The sequence below is a fragment of the Phalacrocorax carbo genome, chromosome 6 (genome assembly GCF_963921805.1).
Source record: "Phalacrocorax carbo chromosome 6, bPhaCar2.1, whole genome shotgun sequence".
Classification (NCBI taxonomy): domain Eukaryota; kingdom Metazoa; phylum Chordata; class Aves; order Suliformes; family Phalacrocoracidae; genus Phalacrocorax; species Phalacrocorax carbo.
This window is the reverse complement of record NC_087518.1, coordinates 19,943,119-19,968,877: the sequence shown is the minus strand read 5'-3', so window position 1 is coordinate 19,968,877 and position 25,759 is coordinate 19,943,119. Positions and strand designations below refer to the sequence as shown.

Below are 25,759 nucleotides of genomic sequence, written 5' to 3'. Positions count from 1 at the left end.
CGAGCCCTGCGGGCGCCGGCCAATCGCCTGGGGCGCGGGGCGGCAGGGCGGGGCCGGCGGGTGTGCGGCGGTGCGCGGGGAGGTGAGCGGCCCCCGCGGCCGAGGGCGCGGTCCCCCGGTGGCCCCATCGCCGGCGCCGCTCCGGGGGGACCGGACGCCTCAGCGGGGAGCGCTCAGTAAGTGCCGGCCCCGGCGGGGGGGGCGCGGCGCTGAAATGTGGCTGTCTCCGGGGAGGGGCGCGGCGGCGGCGGCTGGGCCGCGGGAACGTCTGGCCGTCCCGTCCCGTCCCGTCCCGTTGCAGGCGGGGGCTGCCGCAGCCCCTCGGCGGCAGGGAAGGGAGGGCGGCGGCGTCCCGCGCCGTGCCCGACCCCGCCTCCTCGGCCCCGCCGGGCAAGGCGCAGCGCAGCGCTGTGGGGGGCCGGAGCGATGGGCGCCGGGTGCAGACAGCGTTGCGGCGGGGAGGCGGCGGCTGGCCCCGGGCTGAGCCCCCATCGCCTGGGTGGCGTTAGGGAGCGGGAAGGGTCGTGTGCCCCATTATCCACCTGGAAACTTCTCCCCGGGACGGGGAAGGAGTAACTTCCCGCAGGGAGAGAGTCCCCGGGCAGCCGTGGGGTAGCACTGCCCGGGGCGGGTAGGGGCTCAGGCCGGCAGCTTGCATTTCAGTTTTGTGTCTGTGTGGAGTCAGAGGAGCGGTGACATCGCTGTGCCAGCGTGGGTGGGACCGTGGCACCTCTCTGACAGCGGGAGGGTGACAGCTGAGGTGCTCCGGGACAGCGGGCAGGCACGGCTGGGGCCCGGCCAGCCCTGCAGCAGGGGGAGGGGAAGCCACATCCCGTAGCCAACAGCAACCCAATGCCGCTTGCATTGCTGAATTACTAGAGACACTTCATCTTGGTGAAGTAATGCAGAAAAAATACTAGTTATTATTTGCCTTCTTCATCCAGAGACCCTGTGACCCATCTTCATCCCTGTGACACAAACCTCTATTCCTGTCATACCTGAGAGGAAGCTGCAGCACAGAGAGATTAAAACCAAGACTCAGAAAAGCCAGCAGCCTCAAGATTGCGCCTGACACCATGTTCTGCATCTCAGAGGCGTTGGCCACCGCAGCACCTATCAGAGACCAGCTTGGAAATGCTGGCTTAGGAGAGAAACAAATGTGTTCTCCTTATTCCCAGACCCAGCAAAGCCCAGTACAGAGCAGCCCTGGCTCTGTGAGAAGCTTTGTTGGTGCAGGCAATGGAAGAATGCCAGCTCACAGCAGCTGAGGATCTGGTTCCTCTTCTGTTCTGTTCGTGCATGGACCATGCTGAAACCTGCCAGTGATAGGTAGTAGCTATCCCTGGCCCTAGAGCAGCTATCAGAGAATTGGAGTGTGCCCAGCCTAAAGATCAAACTCCCAGCCCCAGAATGACAACTGGGAAAACAAGGTGGTGGGGAAGATCATCCAGGCCCAGCATTGTCAGCTGTGGGCCCTGGGCCATACTTGCACTCAGCCTCCCCATCTGGCCCTCTGCACCTGGACCAGAAGGGGATCAGGAACAGAAATACCCTCATCTGGACCAGGAATTGGTTGTCTAAGCCATGTCAGAAACCTTTCATACAGGACTGCTTGTAGTGCTAGGTCTCTGGGCTTGGGAACACTTCAGTATGGACAGGACCCTGAGAGCATGAACGAGAGCCCCTGTTCCCACTGGACCAGATTTTCAGCTGGCTAATTTTAACCTAGCCTAACTCTATTCAGAGGAACAGTGCACAGCAGCACGGTGCATAGTCCCTACAAAAAGGCTTGGTATCAGCTTCAACATCCAAGTTCAGTGGTTTTCCAAAACTGACACTGCATTGAGATGAAGACCTAACCCATTTTGTTTCCAAAATTGAGGAGCTGTTTGAGATCTAGAGCCATGCTTTGCAAAGCTCTTGTGCATGCTTCACTGCTTTCACTTAGGCTCTTTGTCACTTTTTGTTTACTTGGTGTTGGCTTTTTTAAAATGTGAATTATTGTAATGGAGAATTTTCCTGAATAGCATGAAGAGATGAGTCTCTCTGAGCAGCTGCTTGGTCTGCCCAATACCTGCTCAACAACTCCTTCCCTTTCCCTGCTGGGCTGTAGCTGCTACTACTGTTGTGGCACTCAGATTTCAAATTTGCTGTCTTTGTGCCAAAGCATGCCCTACAGCTGAGCTCCATTGTGGTCAGTAATGGCTGGGGAAACCCAGGTGCCACATGGTTTAAACTAGGCATCCACAGTTTGGTGGTCAGTGAAGGACACGGTCCCTTTCAGCTGCAATGAACTCATGTGTCGGCATGATGTTAGGCGGGACCAGGCCAGAACTGCTATCTTCACATTTCTCTAGAAACTCATAGGAGATTGATAGATCTCACTATCTCCCAGGCACTTCAAAATCCCCCAGCAACTCCTGCTTCATGGAGTTGTTCACAAGAAGCTGCATGTCTGGTGAGAGATTTACCTTGTCAGGGAGACGCAGGACAAGGGCTGTGTGAGTCGAGGTGCCTACAGGGGGATGCAGGACAAGTGATGTGCAAGTCAAGGTGGCTACTTGGGCTGTTGAGTGACCACAGGGCTGCCTGGTGTGATTTCTCTGCTTCAGTTGTTAGTGACAGATGTCAATCACACTGCTTAATGCAGTTATGGACAGCAGTAAGGCATCAGTGATGGGAAATGCACAATAACCTTGCCTGGAATAGAACGGAGCAGACCAGAACAATGGCTTATTTCTCTTTGCAGGCACAACTTTTCCTGTTCAGAGCTCATTAACCTCTATGTCCCGGCTGCATTCCAGTCCAGAGATGTAATGTCTGCTAACTGCAGAGAAATTATCAGAGGATTGCTACAGTAGTTTTGGGGCTCTGGTCTAGTCCAGAGGTAGCTGCATTTTCACAGAAGCAATTGCTGAACTAACATTATATACAGTGGTTTTATAAAGTTGTGCAAATACTTTCCATAGGATCATCCCATGGTGTGTTGCAACTCCTGATCATTTGCACAATAGAAGCATGAAGGAATTAAAGCCTTTCATGTTTTCAGCATAAATAAATCTACCAAATTTCACAACTCCAGTCCAAAATTTGACCTGCATTAAAATTAATATTGGTGATTACCAGTGCATGACTAAGCTTGAGTGGGTGCTTTCATGGGGAACTTAAGAAATACTCAACTGTTTTTAGTAGCAGATGGGGGATCGGTGCAACCCACTGCTTTAAGGAAGCTGCCTTTCCAGAGTACATGCAACAGTGGGGTGATGGGTAGCACAGTGACTTATCAGTCACCTGTGACTACCACAACAGCAGAGTCCGACTTTGGATTCAATAAAAAGCATCAGAGATATGGATGCCTTACAACTGAGTGCCATTTTATTGGATGTGGTAAGGGGATCCATGTAACCTTCAAAAATTAAAAGCAAGAGACAGAAGCAGGAAAATGCTGTATCTCATGGGGCAGATAGAGGCCACCTCGCTCAGCCTGGAGCAGACCAAAGACCAGGGTTTTGTGGTTGTCCCCACATGGATCTGCCAAGTGCCTGCAAGGAGGCAGAGCTGAAGCAGTGAGGGGAGAGTGTATCACTGACTTCAGGTGAATCAGGCATGACTTTGGGGGCTCTCAGTATCCCTGAAAAATCTTTTTCTTAGTTTGAGTGGGCATCTGTGAGCTGCTCTCCAAAATTGTACTAGGGAATTGGGAAGCTTTGCAAAAGGTTGTGCCTGTCTCTAAGAGCTCTGCACTGTTCATTTGTTTTCATTCTTTCCTAGGCAGAAACCATAGGTGTGGTTCGTATGAAGAAAAACCATCAGCGATGATGGTAGAGGATAGGTCTCGCAAGAGGGTCCTTAATACAAAGGGCAGCTCTCTGCTTCTGTAGCTGATGGGTGAGGACAACAGCTTGGTAAAAGAAGCTACCAAGAGCTGGCAGGATGAGTTACAGCTCACCCTCTGTGCATGACTTGTATCACAGCACCACCACCACGGCCAAGCCAGACCCAGGAACAACTCTGGATGTGACTGCGCCAGAATCAGCTACCATAAGCACTGAGACTACCAGTTTCAACAGCACCAAAATCCCAGATGTGGCCAGCACTGGACACAGCATGAGCACAATGCTGTTGTCCTTTGGGATCATTACTGTGATTGGGTTGGCTGTAGCTATGGTAAGAGAGCCCTGCTAAATAGTTCCCTGGCTGTTGAGGGCGGAGGGTGGCAAAGGGCTGATTTGGGTTGAATAATCTTACCTATTTGCACTCTACTAAAGGCTCACCCAGAACTGCTGAGAACTGATAGTTCCTGAGATGCCTTTCTTTTTAAGGCTTTTACTCAGTGCTCCAATATTTCTGCAGTCTCCCTGAGGTCTAGTCTGAATGGGATGCTCAGCAGGCCTAGAGGAAGCCATATATAGTATCAGTATTTATTTTTAATAGCAATAGGAAGTTCAGTTAAAAGAACACAAAGCAACTTCTGTTCTGACTTGTTAACTGGAACAGCTTCATTGATTTAAACCTTGTCAACATGGGGGCTCCACAAGAAAGTTCATCCAAATTAACTTTTCAAGCAGACTGTGGAAACCATGTTAATCTCCCCCGTGGTCATGCTTTTGTGAATTAAAGTGGCCTGAATCCATTTTAGCTAGACTCATTCTGGACTGCATTTCCAAGGTTCTATTTGCCAGGTATCAGCAAAGTCGTTGAGGATTTGCTGCGTAACTAATCTTGCTGTTAATGCTGTAGGCAGAAGCTTTCAGAAACTATAGTTCTGGGCCTGACATGGCAGTGCAAGTGCTGCAGTTCTTTTGAAATATAACCAGATTGTTTATCTGCCAAGAGAAAACAAGGTAGTGGCAAGCTCCCATTCCTTGTGTGAGGAAGAGCTTCACTAATACAACCATCAAAGGAGCCTACAGAAAGGGACTACTGCAAAATTTCTTTGCAGGCCCAAGGAGTTTTTCCAAAAGCCCCTAAGAGAACCTCAAACATTATACTGGAGACAGTCATAAGTTCCCAAGAGCAACATCCAGCATTTGTAGTTCTCAGAACAAGGCTCTGGAGGCCAAAAGCCTCGCTTTCTTCCTGGTGCAGCCACTCTTCCTGGCTGACACAAGGCAAGTCACTGAGCATGCCCTCTTTGTTTCTTGCCTTTATACTGGGAAGGGGGTAACAGCACTTCTAAGCTGTAGGAAATCTACAGATGAAAACCACAAAGGGAAGGTTCTTCATCCACTCTTAAATTGCAATGTATGTCCTGCAGCCACCAGGAATATGCTGAGGTACACAAAATAATAATGCACCTAATACTCTTCCTAACACACCTAGTAACAGACCACTTGAGCACTTAGTGTCACACATGATGTGCCCCTAGCTTACACTGATGCATATGAAATTTCATTTTCAGTTGTCACTTCTCCCCCCTGCTTTGGTGTGCAGTGACACCAGACTTGCTACACCTCCTTTCTGTGTGCCTTGTGCCCAAAATTTCTCAGCTGTTACCCATTGTACTGGGACTGTTGTAATGGTGGTTTTCTTTCTCCTTCAGGTTCTGTATATCAGGAAGAGGAAGAGGTAAGTAATGTTTGGTTGGCTGAAGGGAACTCAGCGCTTCAAAATCCACAGAGAGCTAGGGATGAGAGAGGGAGATGGAGAGTGTAAGGGATGGCTGTCTGAGAACAAGCCTATAAGGAATCAGCTGTGTGTGAATGAGGCAGGGGTAGGGACACTGCACTCCTAGTATTGGCCCACTTTCTAAAATCAGAGCTTCAAGGACTCCTCCACAGCTTTGGCAAGGAAAACATGGTTGAGCAGGAAGAGGTTAGGGATCCTGCAAACTCTTCATGCTTCATCTATGAGATGCACTAAAACAGACGAAAGGGTTATGAGTGTATAAAGAAGCTGGGAACTCTGTCATGAGAGGTGTGGATCTTGTGTTTCAGCCATTGCCAGATCCCTTTGTTTTCCAACAGCCCAGGCCAGTGACGCTGGCCTTGCAAGGCTGAAGGTCTCTTTAGCTGCAGTCACAGCAACTGGCAGCAGCACAGTGCAGAGATGCAGCTTTGTAGCCTAAGACTTAGCGTCTTAATTTCCTTGTTAAGCTCCTGGCTGAAAATAGAGAGAGCAGCACGCAGGGAGAGGCATGTCTTGATTCTTCCATCTCTGATGGCAGAGATGCTGGTGAAGATCCATTAGATGTGGTACCTCCTCCCTGCCTGACTCCTTGTGGCAGGTCTGGCCTGGCTGCAGACTTTCAAGAAGTGCTGCTGCCCACTGTAAGATTTTCAAGCCGGACCCTGAAGAACAGATCTGGGTACTGCCACAGGAACAGCTAATGCTTGGCCTGTGAATACAGCACTGCTAGAGATAATGGTTGTGTTGGCAAATGCGCCATCCTAACACTTGCCAAAATAGATGTTTGTGGTGACACTTCCAGTAACTGCTTGTGTTTTTACTTCCCCCACCCCCCAAAACTCAGCTACAGCCTAAGGCAGAGCTCAGTGTTTTCACAGGAGCATGCCCACCCACCCATCCTCCATCTCTGAGCTGCCCAGTATTTAGGTGGACCCCTTGGGGTAACACTTCATAGCTCTGTCACTTGGAGCAATGATACAAGAACAGTCTGTCCACAGGCATCAGCCTCCTATGAGAATCTACCTCTTTCCTATTTTCTATTTATTGTTTATTATTTTCTATTTATGTACTTCAATTCCAGATTTAAAGTACTACTCATAGGCCACTGAAGCTAAAGGTGGACTTCTGCTGGCAGACATAGTGTGACATGGCAGGACTGGCTGTTGTGGGCAGAGGGACGGGGGAGAAAACACAAAATGCCTAGCCAGTATGTTCCACCGTCCCTTTTGTCCCACCACATAAAGCTTGATCTTTAAATGTCTGCAGGAACTTGAATCCCTGTTTGATTCCTCTGTGCATAATGCCTGCCAACACAGATTAGTGATGGCAATTAATCCCTGTAACTGCACTCTGGGTATCTTCCACTCCTGCAGCCGCATGTAGTAGGTTCTTATCCTCATCCCTACAGGTCAGGACATGACCCTTATCCAGCAAGAGCAACGAGAGCAGAATCCCTTGTGCAGCAGGAGAAACAGCCTGCAGAAAGCCTCAGCAGTGAGGTGATGAAGGCAGCCTGAGCATCTCTCCTTCTCAACTAACCCTTTCCCTTCCCTCCCGTGGGCAGGTTGGAGAAGCTACGGCACCAGCTCATGCCCATGTACAACTTTGATCCCACCGAGGAACAGGATGAACTGGAGCAGGAGCTGCTGGAACATGGGCGAGATGCAGCATCTTCTCAGGCACTGCAGAGCAAGGTAGGCAGCAGGGGCCAGCGAGTCTGTTACTACGACCACTGGTACCTGCACTGCTTTTGTTACAAAGAGTTTTTGTAGGGTTGTAGGGTAAGGAAACCATGTAAGACCTCAAGAGGACTTCCCCCATCTCTGCCAGCCCTGGAGATAGGGGGCTTGAGCATCTTGGAGTGCTTAGGATGGACTGAAGAGTCAGGTAACTAGGATGAAGAACCTGGGGAGTCAAACTCAACTAGGAGAGAGAAAAGGGCAACTTCAGTAATTAAGGGCGAGTTTCCTACAGTTTACCACCCAGGGCACCACAAGGGAGCAGTAGGATGAGTGCCATTTTCTGGAAAATGGGGCTTCAATGCCCACAAAGCACTGAGGCTCCTTTGTCCTGGCTCTGAAAAGCAAATAATCTCCACCCAGTTTTAAGGTATCCCTGCTTTGCCTAAGGATGCAAGTGTGGAACAAGGTCTTGCTAAGGGGAAGCCTGTAGTTGTAGCAGTTAACTGTGCTGAAAGAATACAGGCAGAAGAGCCTGCACATTGTTGTGGCATGGCACACCTGATCTTGTCAGCACCTCCAGGCCAACCTTGCTGGGAGCAGAGCAGGCATGGCTCATAAAGAGAAAAGAGCTCTCTCTTTGAATTTGGGGAGAGGGGAAGAAGGCCTTGCTTTGACCAATTTTGAGTGTTCAAAGGCATGCAGTGTGCTGAGAAATGATACTACATTTGTGAGTTAGGAAAGAGCTTGATAGCTTGGCCAGTTGCTTTTGGTTAATGGTCCAGATGGGTCTTTGACAAGAGGCTATGTCCTTCCCCAGTGTACCAGAAGGTAGGAGAAATAGGGAAGAAGGGCTTCTCACCATTGTTTGTAGCCAGCTTCACAGTGTTTTCTGTTTCCTTTGCCACCACCACCACCACACAAAAAGCCTTTCTGAAAGACAGAGCCAGCAGGATGGTTGGAACAGGTACGTCTCTTAGCCAGTGATGCTGCTTCCCCTTAGAGTAGACATCTCTCCTTTCTTGAATTCCTCTCCAGCTGCTCCATGTTGCCCCTGTCTTCCCTTCCTTTTCCAGTTCCAGGAGCAGGAGTTCTCAAAAACAATTCTCAGTTTCCACACACCTTATACCTTCAGATAATCTGTAGCAAGCTTGGTGTGGGCAGAAAGGGAAAGAGGAGATAAAAAAGGAGATAAAAAATACAACTATAATTACAAAATATTTACCTTGAGGTGTGCTTCCCAACCTGCTAAAAAGCACAAAGGAGATGCGTGTGTTGGAATAAGAAAGATAGTCAACATATTCCATACACTGGTTTGGGAAAGCAAGAAATACTGTTGTATAAAAGCAATGACACGTTGTCCTGTCAGTAGCGCATACTGGGAAAACATCAGATCCCTCTATTAGTGCACATAGAGGACTTCCCTTCAGGTAGTAAAAGGGGGAAGTGACAAGGCTAGAGTTAAACTTAGCACGGTAATATCAGATCCTTCCTATATAGGGACTGGCCAGCGGGATACCTCAGACCCCTCCAGAGCTGGCTAATGCACAGATACCTCTGCTTGGAAAGTATGCAAGTTTAAAGGCATAACATAGTAAGAGAGGGAGAGTCTAAAACAACAGCCAAAGTTCAGTCTATGGCATGTTTCCAGGCCTTCTTGGTGTTTCAGGTCTTTTCATGCTGCCTCATATATATAAATAGTGAGACCCAGTAATCCAATGACGTGGGGATTTTAAACGGGCGTGGATGTGCTCACTTGCTTTCTGGCCTGTTGTATTTTTCTGTCACAGCCTTGTTAACGGCAGCCAGCCTCCCCTTAGCAAGGGGCAGAATCTAGTTACAATACTGTGCAGTCTGTGCCCAAGCACGTGCACCTGAGCAAAGGCAGACTTGCTGGGTCTCATGTTTCACTGCTTCAATGCAGATTCTGCTGACAAGTCAAGGAGCCCTCCAGAGACCCAGCCGTCTTGTGTTCACAGATGTTGCCAATGCCATCAATGCTTGAACAGTACCTGCCCCTGCTCTGGGATCGTGGTGAGACTGGGGAGGATGAAGCCAACAAACCAGTGACTTCCTGCAAGCATGGCCAATCCACTGAGCCCAGCTGGTCACCCTGTTGCTTTGTGTTACAAATGGGCAGGAGCACTGGGAACTGTTGTCACTTTGGGAAGCAAAGTGTTTGTGATGGCAGTAGTGATTTTTTGGTGCATGTGTTACCACTGAAAGGTCATGAGCTGCAGTTTCTGGGTTACTGCTGATGATACCATCTACCAAGCTGCATGCTTAGGAACAGTGCCTCTTTGTTGTAGATTAACTTGTCAGAGCATGTGTGCACACCCTCTGGATCAGGGAAGGAGAGGTGCATGTTTCAGAGAGCTTCCCCATTGGCTTTGTGCCACCAGACCCCAAGGAAAGCAATGAATGAGCCTTTCTGTACAGCAACCACAGCCTTGGCAGACCCTGGGCAGGGGTGACTGGCAGCAAAGTCCCTTTAAGCAAGGAGAGCTAACTTCCTTAGCTGAGTGGTAATATGGGGCATGCCAGGGAAAGCACAGACCATGGGCTATCCCCCTTGTGGCATGTGGGCTGATGATATATGTGCACCTGAGGTGATGTTGAAGTGTAGGCAATTCACTAGCTTTGAGAATTGAAACGGTGAACATTTGACTGATTACATCTTAACTGGGGAAGTGGTTGAATATCCCAAATTAGGGCTGCTGTGTAGGCAGAGGGGAATTCACACAGCTAGAGGCAGGGGGTGTCCATGTCTGGCTAAGTGACTCTTAGCTACTGAGCTATTAATGGTGCTTGCACCACAGAGAGAGGTCGAGCAGAAATGGGGTTCTGATACTATGTATCCCCCTGCTGCTTTGGCTCAGGGCAGTTTCTCCAGTGCAGAGTGTTATCCAGAAAAAAAATTAAGGCTTGAAGTATTTTCTTTTAAATAAGGAAAAGCATGTATTGGCTCAACACTACAACAGCCCCATGTCTACCCCCAGACATGCCTGAACAGCTTGTTCGTACTTCCTTACCTGCCAGACCTGCAGTTAGAGCCTTCTCTTCTTCCTGCTGAAGGAAACACGGAGCTTTGTGTTAGCCTTTGCTCACGTTACCTACTAATGCAGAAGGTGGGACTAGACAGGTAAGCCAGGAGTTTCCCTGTAACCCTGAAGCATCCCTCTGCCTGTGCATCCTTCAGGGCTGCAGGAGGGAGAAGGTGCGAAGGGGTCTCTGGACACCTTGCTGGGCTGTAGTGCAGCATGGTGGCTGTCCTCTGCAGAGCCTTTTGTTGGTTGCCAGCACAGTGGCCAGGGGCCAGCAGCAGAGCCTGCATGCAAGCATCAGTGCCCAGCCATGCACTGATCACCTCCTGATTTTTTTGCAGTGCGTGCACTTGTCAGTGGGATCATATTCTATCCACAGCACCAGTCAAAAGGGCATCAGGGCAAGCCAAAAACTGAATGCAGACCTAAAGGTAGGCTTTATGCAAGGAGATGTTTCACTGAGTGGCAATTCATGTATAATGTGCTTTGTTGCAAGTTTGGACTTGCCAGTTAGTTTTTGTTCTCCCAAATCTTTTTTTTTTTTCCTTCCCCACTGTGATTTTTTTTTTCCCTCATATTCATCAAATACAGACTCTTTCCTGGGCATGTGCCACTGACCCCTGCAGTGCACAGTTCCTTACCAGCCCTCCCTCCTGCACTGACACAGCTACCCTCATGGGAGTTTTGCAGGGCTAAGTTGCTTTAATTTTTCAGTATCCCTCTTTCTTTTTAAAGCCAGGGCATTTTGGGAGGGTATTAGGGCTAGCTGTGCCATCACCTGTGGAAAACAGCCCATCCTCCACACCCAGGAGATCTGGCAGGAGGCACTCACAGGCTGGTGGTTACTGCTGGTGTTTGCACTCCAGGGATACTGTTGGAAGGAAGGTGCGTGGGTACAAATACTCAGTATAATCTGGCTTAGGTCCTTAGAACTTGGGCACTGTCTGTGGGTCTTCCAGAGGTTATGCCTACATGACCAACTGAACTCCCTCCACACACATGCACACTTACCATCTCCTCCAGGTGCTCACAGAAGGCAGCCAGTCATAGAGACATCAGATTTGTTCCTTCAACAGCTGGCACGTTGCTGCCTGTCACACTCCTGCGCTCTGCAGCAGGACACGGATGCAAGCTGCAGCAGGGGTGCACGGCTGTCCTAAATTGCAATGTTTCCCCTAGAACGCTTAGGATTGGCACTTCATTTGTTGTTTTAAACTTGATAAAAGGCAAGTGCAAGCTGAGCTGTTTCCTCAAACCAACAGCCTACTTTGTGCTCTTTACCCAGCTCCATGTGCTGCACAGGCAGCTGCCAAGCAGTACATCTGCCAGCTCAGGTGCAAAAACATGTCCCCTGTTCCATGTTAATGCTGAGATATATCTTATATAGCAAACACCTACAGAGGAATTCTCTTTAACCATTCTTCTTGTAATGGTAGGCTTTGTCCAGTGATGACTGGCCTTAGATTAAAGTACACATAAGATGACTAAAAGAATATTATGGGTATTTGCTGGGCTTGTACTGGAGTATTCTTTTAGTTCAATAGCACCTCCTGCCACAGTTCTTGGAAGTATATGTACAATTTAGCAGAAGCATTATGATGTAATTTAATTCAAGTGTTTCTGTGTTTTAAGCATTGAAATATAATTAAACTATTTACATGAAATCTAGTGTGATTGTCTTTCCCCCTCCATCATTTGCATTTTCCACAGAAAACTGCTGGAGTATATCCTCTGTACCTGTTGGTAATCTGTATGCAGTGAATTCTCCTACTCTTTCAAAGACTGAAGTTAGTGTGAAAAATTTAGAAGGATAAGCTTCACAGGGGTCAAGGTTTAGTGCTCCACAGCATGGGAACTCAGACCTCTTCAGGAAGGCTTGGTGCTTGGTGGAGAAGTTGGGAAGGCAGGAGCTTCCAGCCTAGCAGACCCTGGTCATCCAGAGTGCAGAAAGACAAATTCCAACTTGCCTGAATTCCTGGACAAATTAAAGGTTCATCAGCTCACCCACAGCCCTGCCAATGATAGCCTGCCTCCACTGGGGTGAACATTGTGGACATCAGCATCGGTAGATCCATGGTGGTAGTGTTGGTGTATTTCAGATTTGCTTTCTGCCTCAGCTTCTGGCCCTGTGGGGGGCCAAAACTTGGGACTAGTTAGGAAAGCTGTGAGATCAACTGAAGAGGCTATGCGCAGGAACAGAATTAATTGTATGAAAAGCTAAATAGTTGTATGGCACAGAGAACAATGTGGGGCATAAATAGACTCTGCTGTGGAGACTTCTGGATGTACACATGAAGCAGAATTGGCTGGTGTTCCAATCAAGCCAGTTATGAGGTACTAAAAGGTATACAAGAGGATGGAATTAGGTACCAACATTTAGGCTTAAGGGCCTATCTGTTTTCTGAGGAAATGGCAGGAAGATGTGCCAGGGGAGGTGTTTAGGTTGGATATTAGGAAAAGGTCCTTCACCCAGAGGGTGGTGGAGCACTGGAACAGGCGCCTCAGGGAGTCACAGCACCAAGCCTGACACTATTCAAGAAGCACTTGGACAATGCTCTCAGAGATATGGTGTGAATTTGGGGTTGTCCTGTGCAGGGACAGGAGTTGGACTTGGTGATCCTTGTGGGTCTGTTCCAACTCAAAACATTCTATGATTCTCCTCCATGTGCGATTCCTCATGCTCATTACTCCTTGTTTTCACATAGATCTGCGAGTGCTCCTGAATGACCAAATCTTGTTTCATAATCCCCAAAACTCCAATTCAGATAAAGAGAAACTCACCTTGTCTGGTGGTATGTATGTGTGCCAAGGTTGTTGCACATGGTAGAGGCAAAGGAGAAGCCTGAGGTGTTACATTTTATTCCTTTATTAAAAACAAACTCCAAGACTAATTTGCAAGTTGCCAACACTCTTTATGCCTTCACCGAAACCATTTATGAGATCTTCCAAATTTCGCTAGATAACAAACCTCCTTCATTTCCTGTGTTTTGATCCAACTGTAATGACCTCTTATTTTTGACTGAGTCAGACCAAAACACTCTGAGCTTAAACACACTTTAAATGCATTTACTTAGAGGTAGGATTTGGCTACACAGAAAACATAACTAACTCTATGGGAAATAAGAAGTGTTTGTCATTTCAAAAAAGAAAATCCAAGTAAGCCAGCGTGAGATCCTAGCTTTCTGAAGATGGTTGGAATTCTGCCCACCTTTAATAGGCATTGACTTTCATTCCAAGTCTCTGCATAAACGTGGAAACTGAAGCGATGGATTGGGATTTCAACTACACACAGAGTAGCTCCTAGGAGTGTGGAATTCTGCTTCCCCTTGAGCACTTATATTTTTATGGAGACATGTTTTTCTACTGTGGCTTGCCAATAGAGTAATTAAGAGGTAGCAAAGACTAGATTTTTGTTTGTTTGAAAGATAAGTACTTTATATGCATGTCCCAGAGGAATACTGCTGACCTACAGCAAATGGATTTACTATCTAGCTGAGGCAGTTTCCATCCCTACTCCATGCCACCAGCTGAGAAAGGCCTCACTTAGGTCATAAGAAAAGCTTGAGTCTCTTAGAGATGCAATCCCTAATCCATTTAGGAGAAGCTGAAGTTCCAGTCTCACATTGTAACAGCTGTTACTCTTGGGTAGTAGGGGTTAGTACAGCCTTGCAAACAGAGTACTAAACCTGCCAATTCACCTGAAAAATCAGGTAAATCAGGTAAAGTTGGTAAAATATCTTAGTCTGCCACTGGAGTGGCTTTTGAATGCCGACATGAACTTGTGTGTCCACTGAAGAAAAGCTGCTCCCTAACCTGGATTCAGAGGAACACCTGTTGGATCTTCTCATGTAACCATCAACAGTTACAGATTTGCATGCATGATGTCCCACCTAGATTTATCCACACAGCAGAAGGGGGTCAAATTCTTCTCCTACCTGGCAGCACATCTCATCTTCCAGCATAAGATTTAGGTTGGTCCCTGAGATCTAATCCATTTAATCCTTGATTTCTCTGTGGTAGAGGAGGCACAAAGGTTATCTGTGATGCAGTTCTCTGCTGTGACTACCAAACTCCATACACAAGAAACTACTGTTAGGGCAAACCAGACAATGCACAAAATGAACAGTATCGGGACTCTGATCGCTACTAAACTGGGCAGATGGGACAACATGACCTAGAAGGAGAAAATTTTTTTTTTCCCTATTATCTCTCTCCAATCAGCCCTTCCTCTTAATTCTGCATACATTTTCTTGTGTTAAATAAATACCTGCTAAGAGAACAGACCTCTGATGAAAGGATAATTAATGAGCTCGATATATACTGCCATTTCATGGGTTTCTGCTATGCACTGCCATAAATTTAAAGCCAATTATGTCTGTTTAAATATTTAACACTGTAAAGCTAGCCAGTTTTACATCTTGTCAGAGATAATTGAAATACCCGCTTTGTCCCTTTAATAGGCAGGCAGAGCATCCATGAGATGGAAAATACCACCGGGATTTCACAGTTTGCAGGTATTGGGAATACCCTCAATTCATCAGAATTTAGCAAGATCAGCCCTGACACTGAAAGCACAAATCTGCATACAATGTGAGACTGAGAGCAGCCAGGAGCAATCTCAGACCGACTGAATACTGCTGTCTCCCAAAATTAAACTGTATCAGCAAGCTTTTATTTGCATAGCTGCAACACTAGAGGACACCACATACGCACATTAGGGACAGAGGGTACAACTAATTTAAATTGATTCTTGAGCCTCTGCAAGGAAGCAACCTTTGTGTAACTGGTTCTTTACAGACACTCCTTTGAAGTGATGAAATCCCGTGGCTGTGACTAAGCTTGTAAATGTTGTGCACTCAGAGTTGCTATCAAATTCAGGGGAGTACTACCAGGCCAAAAGCTAGTTACAGGAGGTAGCCCTGAGCTGATAATGCTAGGATAAAAATTTCAGAATCAGTCCAGAAGACATCAGGGTCTCTAAATCAGGGTCCTCTAAAGCATCCAAGTTACTGAGCAATAGCATTAGGTAAACTGGAAATGCCATTAAGGCTTTTCTTTCTGATATAGTAACGAAAGGATTGGAAGACTTTCTTTCAGATGTAATCCCAATGGGCAACTGAGCAGAACTTAACTCTTGGGACAGCTCCATCAATCTACCAGAGGCGATATGATATATAAGTTCAGCAATTAGCTGTGTAAATAGATCTCCTTTACTGTATCTGCATTACTGAGTCACCGCTATGTTTCTGTTGAACTATTGCTGTCTGTGGCAGGGCAAGGCACCATGTTATCCAAGTATTTTTAAGAAAGATTAATATCCTCACAAAAGATATACTGCAAACTGTGAAAGGCATCTCCCTGAGAAGGCGTTTGCCATTTCTTCCCTTAAGTCCCTGTTCAGATGTTTGGGGCAAGCCAGCAGACAACAGGGGAGAAAGCTTGGCCAAAATTATCACAAAGGAAGAATCTGAAATATGAAATTAAAAATCCTGTTTGCTTTCCAGTCCTCTGGCTTCAGCAAAACATGAACAGGTAGCATGCTACTGAGCTGTGGCAGGGACGTTACTCAGAGATCTCCTAAGACCAGTAGTTTTGCCAGGCCTGGAACCGTCTTTTCCAGTGATGCCTAAAGGGAAAGATCATGGGAGAGAGGGTTAGAGCTCTTGGTCCAGGAGCCTAGCTGCCCAAATGCCCCATTACAGAGTACAAGGTTGAAAGGTGGCAAGGATCCATGCCCAAACAACCAAAGGTCTTCACAACAGCATTCCCATTATTCTTGTACCAGCTTCAGGCTAAAGCCTGACACAAATGGCTTCCCTGGCAGCAAACCTCAGTGTGAGGCTATTGAGAGCCCAGAAGTTATAGTCTGTGTGGAATTTTCTGGCTTCTGCTATGCAAACATGCATGATCAACCTCTGCTGTGAGCAGTTAAATTTATTTCCAACTGCCACTCTGGGTCCTCATAAGACACAAAGTACCAGAAGTGCCATACCCAATGTCATAAAGATCAGGAAAGCAGATGCACAGGTCTGAAAATTACCTCAAAGTGGGGAATCTTTCTGGCTACACAGGCTTGCTCTGATCTATGGCTAACCTGTTGGTTTCAGGAAAGCTGAGGTGACCATTGGGGCAGCAGAAGGAACATAGCAAGACAAAGGAGTTTGCAGCTGCTCCAACTTTCAATGTACTAAAAGAAGAACACAAGGAAGGAAAGACAGACAAAAAACAGGAAGATCCCAAAGCTGCTTCTGGTTTTGGACTGGGTCTTAGAAATTCTGCCATAAAGCAAACTCTTTCCCTCTCACACCTATACTCCACTAGCCAAGTTAGGTTATTGAAACAAACCAAGGCTGCTTTACAGCCTTGTTATGTGATTGCAGACTCCTGCTAACAAGTCTCAGAGCAGTAACCTCCTGCACAAGTAGCACAAAAGCTTGCAAGTGCATAATATCTAAGTTAAACCCAGACCCACAGAATGGGTTCATCCAGAAGATACCTGTCTGAAAGCTGCTACAGTTGCGGGTCCCTTGCAAACAAGCCACAGAATCTGTAGTTTCCAGTAAGTCAGAATAGTAAGTCTCCTCTTCCCCTTTTTAGTCATATATTTCTAAGACAGGATTACCACTCCATCTCAAGATACTGAGCAAATAACAACTGTTGTGGAATTTTCCAGAGGATTGCCAAGTTTCATGCTGTACATGCCTATCCCCACTGATTTTCAACTGATTGTTTTCTTACAGAAGTGCACACCTTCCCCAACAGTAAAACTCCCTTTTCCATCCCTGGCACTAAGCATGCAGACACGGAGCGGTTTGCGCTGCAGTATCATGTGCAGCACTGCTGTCTCCCACTGACCGCAGCATCCGCTTATCCTGTCACATCTGGTTCTACCTCATTGTGACAGGAGGGCAACGTATTCCTCATGTCACTGGCCTCGGTCCCACTCAAACTGAAAGGAAGAAGAAAGTACCCACATCGGCTGTGGTTTTGGGCAATGCTTAAGAGTACTACATAAAGGCAGCGACTGGGCCGGAGGTGAGCTCATCATCCGTGAACCTGCGGCTCTGCTGATGTCATCGCACAACTCGGTGGCAGGAAGTGATACAGGAGCGGGAGCCTGAGAGGAAACTGAGTCGAGCAACTGAGGTTAACTACTCTGGCGTTTTATCATGCGGCATTTCCAGGGACTTTCTAAGAACCTTGAGGTTGGGTTTGGCTGCCCAGTGTCAGTTAGCTCGCTTTGCACGCCATGCTCAACAGCGCTAACGGCAACGGGATGAGGGAGCAGCTGTGCTGACCACATGGCAAAACAGGGCAACATCTGCCTCTCCTGCGTTGCTAGCCCCTTCCTCCTCCCACTCAAGGGAAAATATTTAACGAATAGCTTCCTACCATGCTCACTGAAAGTAGGACTCAGCTGCACACAAGCTCTCCCGGCATCTACCTCAGAAACAGCCCTGAATGGTAGAGGCTGGACTTGGATTTGCACTTTCCCAGCATGCTAGGGCTCTGGGTGGTGCATCTGTAAGTTCCTATGCCAACAATAACAGTTATCTGGCATCTCATCTCAGAGAAGCTTCGATAACTTTGCAGCCCTATATAGAAACTTTACAGTGTCATCATTCTCTGTGCTGCTGATACACTAGCATCTCTGCTGGCGTGACAGCCACTAACAGAGAGCACTGCCTTAGAGTACAAAGCAGGAAGGAGAGAGCAAGACTGTCATGGAGGCATGCTGGAGTTAATCCAGAATACAAGGATGTCCCAAATGTCAAGGGAACTTAAACTCTTCTTTTTTTTTTTCAAGTAAGGTAAGACATTCGTGATAGACTATTTTCACTTCCTACATAACACAGCCTACATAACAAGACAAGTTCACTGAGCCATGCCTATAACAGTGACCAGAACCCCAGTATACGTGACTTCTTGGAAAGACAGAGATATAGATTCTCTTCCCATCCCTCTTTTCTTTCTCCATTTCTGCTGAAGTAGTCACAACTGAATTAGATTAAAAGAATGTGCTTCCCCTCCTGTTGTAATGTGCCTGGAAACCTTCTGAATTCTCCTCTGTAGGATTTACCAGAATGATTGCTGCCAGTGCTAGAGCTTTGGGGGTATATGCATGGTTTGCCAGGAGCGTGGCTGCACAGTTTAGTCTTGTGTAATTATGATTATGTAATTTCAAACCTTGTGTGGCTGGCGCAGAATTCAAATTCAAGTCACTGCTTCCCTGAGGATTTCCTTCCTGGGACATTCCTTCTTGGACCACTAGTTGAGGCTACAAAGACAAAACATGAAAAACAAACAAAAACCCCCACATAAAATTAGGTATCAAGAGGCAAAACTGCAAATACACAAAGTAGATGGAAAGCAAATAACATTTAGCAAAGGCTTTTTAAGTAAGACTGTGCAGCCCTGAAAGTATGCCCATTTACCACCACTTCCTATAACCAACCATACTCAAGAGCAAGCACCAGTACATCTGGTTTCTGCACACATTCACAAGCATCTCTGAATGGTTCTCAGAATCTAGAATAAGCCACCATAGGACCAGTCTTACAAGACACACACCCCACACTGAAAAAATCTCCCCATTATGCAGCTGTAGAGAAATTCTTTCATCCTTGAGAACACTTTCTATATTTCAACATATTTTTCTGTCCTGAACTCTTTGTCCATTGAAAATTAAAAACCAAATGGCTGTTCTTTTTCCTCTGCTTTGGTTTTGCCCCCTCAGCTGTTAAAACAAATAATTTTGAACGGAAACATCAGAATACTTTACTAACCAAAGTTAGAATGACACATTTTGAAACAAGAAAAAACGAAAAATGAGCTAGTGCACAAAAAGTTTTAACTTCCATAAATTGGCATGTAGTAAAGACGTTTGTTTGTTTGTCTTGGGTTTTGGTTTTTTTTTTTTTTTTTTTTTTTTTTACACATTACTATGCAGCTTATTGTTTATAGTAACAAACACCCTAACTCACAGCTCTGGCACACAAGTCAATCAATTTAACCACAAAACGCCAAGCCTAACTCTAGAACTGTAGCTACTACAGTCTGTTACAGAAGAGAATGGCTGAAAGAGTCTTTTCTGACCTCATATGCAGCCTGTTATAGATGAGAGGTGGCTATAAATTATTTCTAGCATGCTATAGGTGTTCATAGACTGGGCAAATCCCCGAGCACCCCGATCCACTTAGACCTGCTTTGAGCAGTGGTTTGAACTAAAGCATCTCCAGTGGGCCCTTCCAACCTAAATTACTCTATGATTCTAAAAAAATAAAAGGAAGTTTAGGAACACACACAGCTGAGGGATGCCAGGACATTCAATACCACTATTAGTAGATCCTGGGAGCTATCAGGATGCTCCAAACTGTTGTCTTCCTTCTTCTGTGTGGCACAAAGGTCTCAAGGAAGAATAAAGTGCCAACTGAATTCATAAGGAAGTGTTTTAATTAGATTATCATTACAGAAAAATAAGAATTTTCATGGAAGATTTTTTTAAAAAATTGCACTTCTCGCACAAAAAAAAGAGAACATACGACAGGAGTGAGCATAACAAGGAGCATGGCTGGCAGGTCGAAGGAAGTTATCCTCCCCCTCTACTCTGCCCTAGTGGTGAGGCCACATTTGGAGGGAGTATTGTGTCTAGTTTTGGGCCCCCCCAGTTCAAGGTCAGGGAACTGCTTGAGCAAGTCCAGTGGAGAGCTACCAAGATGATCAGGGGACTGGAGCATCTCCCCCATGAGGAAAGGCTGAGAGAGACCTGGGCTTGTTCAGCCTGGAGAAGATAAGACTGAGGGGGGATCTTATAAATGTTTATAAATATCTAAAGGGTGGGTGCCAGGAGGATTGGGCGAGACTCTTTTCAGTGGTGCCCAATGACAGGACAAGGGGCAATGGCCACAAGTTGGAACACAGGAAGTTCCACCTAAACATCAGAAAAAAAAGGTTCTTTCCTGTGAGGGTGACAGAGCAGTGGAACAGGCTGCCCAGGGAGGTTGTGGAGTCTCCTTCTCTGGAGACATTCAAAACCCACCTGGATGCGTTCCTGTGCCCCGTGCTCTAGGTGTACTTTGTCAAGCAGGGGAGTTGTATGAGATGATCTCCAGAGGTCCCTTCCAACCCCTAATGTTCTGTGATTCTGTAAAAACTATCCCAGCTAGCTTTATTTCAGACATTAGCTTTTGACAGCACACACATGGGTGTCTGTGCCCCACATGATGTTGGAAAGCATGTTCTCAACACTGCCTGGCTGCCCCCATTTCCTTTTCCACTGCAGGAGGCTGTCCCCGGGGTGGAAGGGTGGGGGTCTCTGTGCAGCCATGTCAGTCACACAGAATGGCTACAAAGCAGGGCTAAAGCCATCTCCTCTATCACTATTACTGTCAGTTCAACCACAAGACAGCCCTACCAGCAAGTGTTTCATAAACTATCCCTTGCTCTGAAACCCTCTCTCAGACTCATCCTGCATAGGTTCCTCAGCTTTATGTAGTATGCACTTTACTTTTTTTGGCTTTCCTGAACCCTACAATAACAAGAGTTTCACAGCCAAGGCTTCTCTGCCCCAGTTCAGACTGCATCATGGCAACAGCAGAAGCTGGGACTGAATCCATTCCTCCCACATAATTTCATTGCCTTTTCTTTCCCTTACCAGGCAGCAAGCAGAGAGCCACTGTAGCACTCCTGAGGGTTAAACTTGCCTATTTCAGAGTAGATGAAGAATACATAAACAAGTGCCAGAAACTGCCTGCCAGCTCCTCTGGAGTCCTTTGGCCTCTCCATTTGCATTTACCCACTATAGTTAATGACTACACATACAGGACACATCCATCTGTACCATTGTCCAAGACAAGGTAGTAGCTGAGGCTCCTCCCCCCACTCTTCTCAATCTCTGCCTTCCCTCATGCACATGGCCAGGTCAAATTTCACCTGCCAATGAACATCCCTCTTACCCCATCTCAAATTCAGCAGTCTGGATATTGCTTTGAAGCTACTTGCAAATCCCTGACACCTTTCACTGCTCCCAAGGAAGGACTGTCACACTACTCAAGTTGTCTGCTAGCCCTCATGCAGCCATCCAGATGCCAGTCCCTGACTCTTATTTTTGCCTATGCCATGCAATGGTGCTCTCTTCTCATCAGTGCTTCGTTTTAGCACAGATACTCCTCTCCTAGCTATTGCTTTCTAGCTGGGTTGCAATTTCAGAGTAACTTCTAACGGTCAGCTTCTGAGCTCCCTGAAACTTCTATCTGCTTGCCTCTGGGGTCTGTCTAAAATTCTGTTGCAAAGCAATTCATAACTTATCAAACAGTCTCCACCACATCTGAAGACTACACTGCTAGCATCCAGCCCTTCCATGAAGGAGTGAGAAACCCTCTCATTCAGGACAAATTCTCAGAACAGGGAGAACACTGCAGTCACAATACTTGAGGGAACACCTATGCTATCTTTTACTTTATTTTTATAAAGTTAGCTTTGATCCATGTTACCTGGGGAGTCAGATGTATGGTTTCTGGCTGTACAGGTCCCTCCCTGTCCCCAGCCCTAGTTCAGGCCGATGCTGTGTCTCACACTTAGCTGTATTACCCTGGCATTTTCAGTCCAGCTCAGCAATGTTCAACTTTGTTCTCTATCAGCAGATGATGATGCCTCCCTTCTCACAGTCCCTTTTGTCCTGGACACTCTGCTTAGAACAGGACTACGCTCCTCATCTGGTCCAGGGAGCAGTCTATGTATCCCTGCTTATAGAGTCTTTGGCCAGGAAAATTACATATTCCCCACAGATTCTGAGCTCCTTCTGACCCAATCTGTCCTTGAAAGGGAATCAAGCCCTAGGACTGGCTGTGCCTCCTTATTCCTTTCTGATATCTCTCCAATGTGCAAGGCTTTAGTATATATCTCTCTGAGCTATACATGTTCAAGTCAGTTTTCTTGCTTGCTTGCTTGCATTTAATTCATAGAAGAGCATCTTCTCTCCTAATTTGCTGTTGCTTTGTATTTTTTCCTTGTCTCTTCTTTTTTTTTTTTTTTTTTTTTTTTCCTACTTTGCAGCCCTGAGATATTTCTTTTTCCTCCAAATTAACTTTGGGCTTTTCACAACCTGGCCATGGCACCCTACTACTACTGAAAGGGATAACACTGTTCTTCATGTCTTTCTAGGTCCTCCTGCTTCTCTTTGAGATTTGTCAACCCATGAATGGCACCAGCAGGGTAACTGGGTATCAGCTGGGTAAGATGTTTTGGTATCTAAGACACAACCATTTCTACCTCCAATGCTTTTCCATGGAGCTTGAAGATCCCAATTTGCAGAGGTGGTTGCTTTAAGCACTGGTAAGATACCAGATTTCCTTATGCGGTGTATTTAAATAAGATAATATAAATGGGTTTAGAAAAAGCAATGGGCTTTCAAGCAAAAGCTATGTGCTTAACTAGTCTGTGACCTTCTCATCTGGATTTCAAAGAAGAAACAGCAATTGGACAGATTTATGGAGTAGATCTCTTGTCTGGGAGATTCAGTTCTGCACTGGGTTTGCAGACAGGTTTGCTCCACCACTATCCAAGTAAAATTTCTATGCCAAGGTCACTGTCATGTTAGAAAATGTCTTCTAATCTCTGCCACATCCTGGCACTTCCTCCCTCGTGAAGATTTTCTTCTAAGCCTCCTGTGTATCCCTCACAGACTCCTCTATCCCTCTGTTTCTGCTGAACATGACAGTGTCTTTTTCCATCCTAAGCACGCCTGTGGCACCAGAGCTGTAGAACCTATGGATTCCTGCTACAGATTCCTGCAGCAAGTGCACAGATTGGGTTTGGTCTAGAATGTTTTGTGGCAACAGATACACACTAAATAACGCTTTGTGGTTGTTGCGGGTTTTTTTTAATCACTCTTAATGATAGATAACATGCTATGAATTGTTCACAGAACTGAATATCCTTACTGATTAAAAACTTTAATAATTTTTTCATGTCTGAAATGTTCTGTCTTCACCTACTGATTCTTACCGCTCATTTGTTTGCTGCATAAAAGAGCCTCCTGCTGGCAGGATTCAAGGTTCTGTCATTCACCAAATTTCTCTTTTTGCTTAATTTTAAGTTTCTTCTTTTGAGACAAACTGACACGCTAAGCAATCACTTCAGTCTTTCAAGACTCCTGGGAATACAACCCTCTGCCCTAGAAAGGATGGAATATCTGGTCTGACAGTCCAAGCCTGGGAAAGTACTATGGAAGACTAGTATGTCTTGAATTAAGTATAGCACCTCTCCTGTGCTCTCAGAATTCTTCAAGAGCTGAATCTTAGGGCTGACTGGAAAGCCAGTCAGAGCTTCCCTAACATGTTAGATTTCCAGGCCACCTAGGCTGAAAGAATGTCCTTTCAGATAGAGAGCCCGAGAAGAACAAACACAACTGAAAATCCCCCAGGATCTGTGACTGGAGAAGAAGAAAAGGACTAAACACTGTACTCACCCACTTGCGGGGCCTCCCTCTTGGCCTTTTCCCAGCAGAAGGCTCTACCTTTATTGAAAACAAAGAGGATAAAAGTATTTTCAGCTCTCATATTTACTGGACAATGTGACTAATACACTGAACCTGTCCAAGGTAACCTCTGTATAAAGTTCTTGTGAGACAAGTATCAGAAAACGTGAAAGCTGGGGAGAAAAGACAGTTGAGGAAGACATGCCTGCCAGGCTATACTGGTTGTGATTATTTGGCATTGGTGGAGGAGAAACGCTAGAAGGAAACTGTTGAACAGGCAGTGGCAACACAGGAAGGCTGGGAGGTGCGTTAGCACTAGAACCACAATAACTGGTTTGTCCAAGAGTGGCAATTAAAGCTGAGCTGAATTAGGGGCAACTTTCACTGTCTATCTTTAAGCTAAAATAAGCTTCCCTGCTTGTCACTTTAGCCATGCTTCAAGAAGGAACAGCCAGCTTCCCTCTCCCCCATAAAAGAATACAAGCCATTTACTCTTACCATTTGTCCAGATACAGTAGTCACTTTCTTGCTTCCTTTTGGCCTTCCTCGTGGTTTCTTCACTGGCAATGGTCCCACAGCCTCCTCCTGGGATAAAAGGAGAAAATCATTTAAGCAGGATGACCCCTGGAACTTACAGCTTCTCATTCTAACGTGTCTTAGACCATCTAATACCAATAATAGCACCCAGACCACTAAATACGTGTTTGTTTCTGCTTTTCCAGCTGTGAAGTACATTAGAAGATGGCCGGCATACCCCTACCCCTTTGTCTTTTGGGCTGGGGAAATGAGTACGTTCCCAGGACTCTGACCATAGTGCCTGGATGGGGAGAGAAAAGGCCTTGGCCTTCTCCACTGGTGCGGAAACAGAGGGTGATGACACCTGAAAGTCTCCAGACTGGAACAGAGATCTGGCTAGCTCCTCTCATGCCATTTCCTGGCCTGAACAGTCATGGCCTGCCACATTAAAGGAATCTCTGAAGCCAGTGGCTGAGATGTCCCAGGGTCTACATACTGTGGCTTTCCTGAAGAGCAATAATATCTACCACACGACACCTTAGCTTCTCTTGCTCTTTGTTACCAGATGCTTCCCAGGGCTTCCTGCAAATCTTTCAGGCTAACGCCATAGCACTCCTACAGAGCCTCTCAGGATGTGCCCTCACCTGTGGCTGCTTCTTTGGTCTTCCTCTCTTTCTCTTCAGGCCCTCAATAAGTGTAGATGAGTCAGGGTTCACTGGCCTCTCATTGCTCATGTTGGCACTTTCTACAGTTTCCAGACAATAATCCAACAGGTTATTTTTCCATGGACAGGGAAAGAAAACTTGTGTCCTCTTTCTTTTCCTATCTTGTTATGGATTCTCCTCTACCTGCAAGGCTGAAATGGTGAGAGAGAATCAGGCATGACAGCTTGCTATTGTTTTTATCAGCTAGAAAAGACTGGGACACAGCAGACATTTAGAAGCATAACTGTGCTTTATAAACATTACTGAACCATTCTCTTCCATGGCCCATTCCTCAGCTTTCTGGGGCTTTTGGCCAAAGAAGCTGATTACTCCAGGTGCCAGAGTATGTTGGTACCTGCATCAACCTTTCCCCCCTTGTTGGCCAGTTTCATCCAAACTGACAAAGACAATGTCTTCAGCTCTCTGAATTCCCCTCTTTGTAGGCTTCCTTTGCCTGAGGAGGAAGGAGGTGGGAGGCAAAGTGGTGGTGGTGAGCTCCTGTAGCACCAGATACCAAAGCTAATCCTGAGATTCAAATCCACAGCAAAGACAGCCTTATATCAGGATGCTTGAGAGAGCAAGTATCAGGGTACAAGCTCTTTAAGAGGTGAATTTGGCACTGGAGCTGTCCCTCAAGAGTTTGTTCCTCTGGAGAGGTGGTGTGACCCCCGTTTCAGAGCACGCAGCCTCTGGTCCTGCACAAAGCTCACT

At 46.5% G+C, this 25,759-nt stretch overlaps 1 protein-coding gene across 6 annotated transcripts; it reads left to right on the top strand.

Moving 5' to 3' along the window:
* Window positions 1-27: 27 nt before the first annotated feature.
* C6H3orf18 (chromosome 6 C3orf18 homolog) lies at window positions 28-23,322 on the top strand. 6 transcript variants are annotated; one of them, XM_064454094.1, is made up of 7 exons: window positions 33-176; window positions 945-1,329; window positions 3,772-4,167; window positions 5,543-5,568; window positions 7,193-7,322; window positions 8,236-8,274; window positions 9,232-12,015. In XM_064454094.1, exons 3-6 carry the CDS (start codon window positions 3,934-3,936, stop codon window positions 8,242-8,244), a joined length of 399 nt encoding a protein of 132 aa, XP_064310164.1. In that variant the 5' UTR covers window positions 33-176; window positions 945-1,329; window positions 3,772-3,933; the 3' UTR covers window positions 8,245-8,274; window positions 9,232-12,015. The 6 variants fall into 6 exon arrangements, with proteins under 6 accessions (XP_064310162.1, XP_064310164.1, XP_064310158.1 ...); XM_064454092.1 differs by lacking the exons at window positions 8,236-8,274; window positions 9,232-12,015 and adding an exon at window positions 22,514-23,322 and having other exon boundaries at window positions 28-176; XM_064454088.1 differs by lacking the exon at window positions 8,236-8,274 and having other exon boundaries at window positions 35-176; window positions 9,287-12,015.
* The last annotated feature ends 2,437 nt before the right edge of the window (window positions 23,323-25,759 follow it).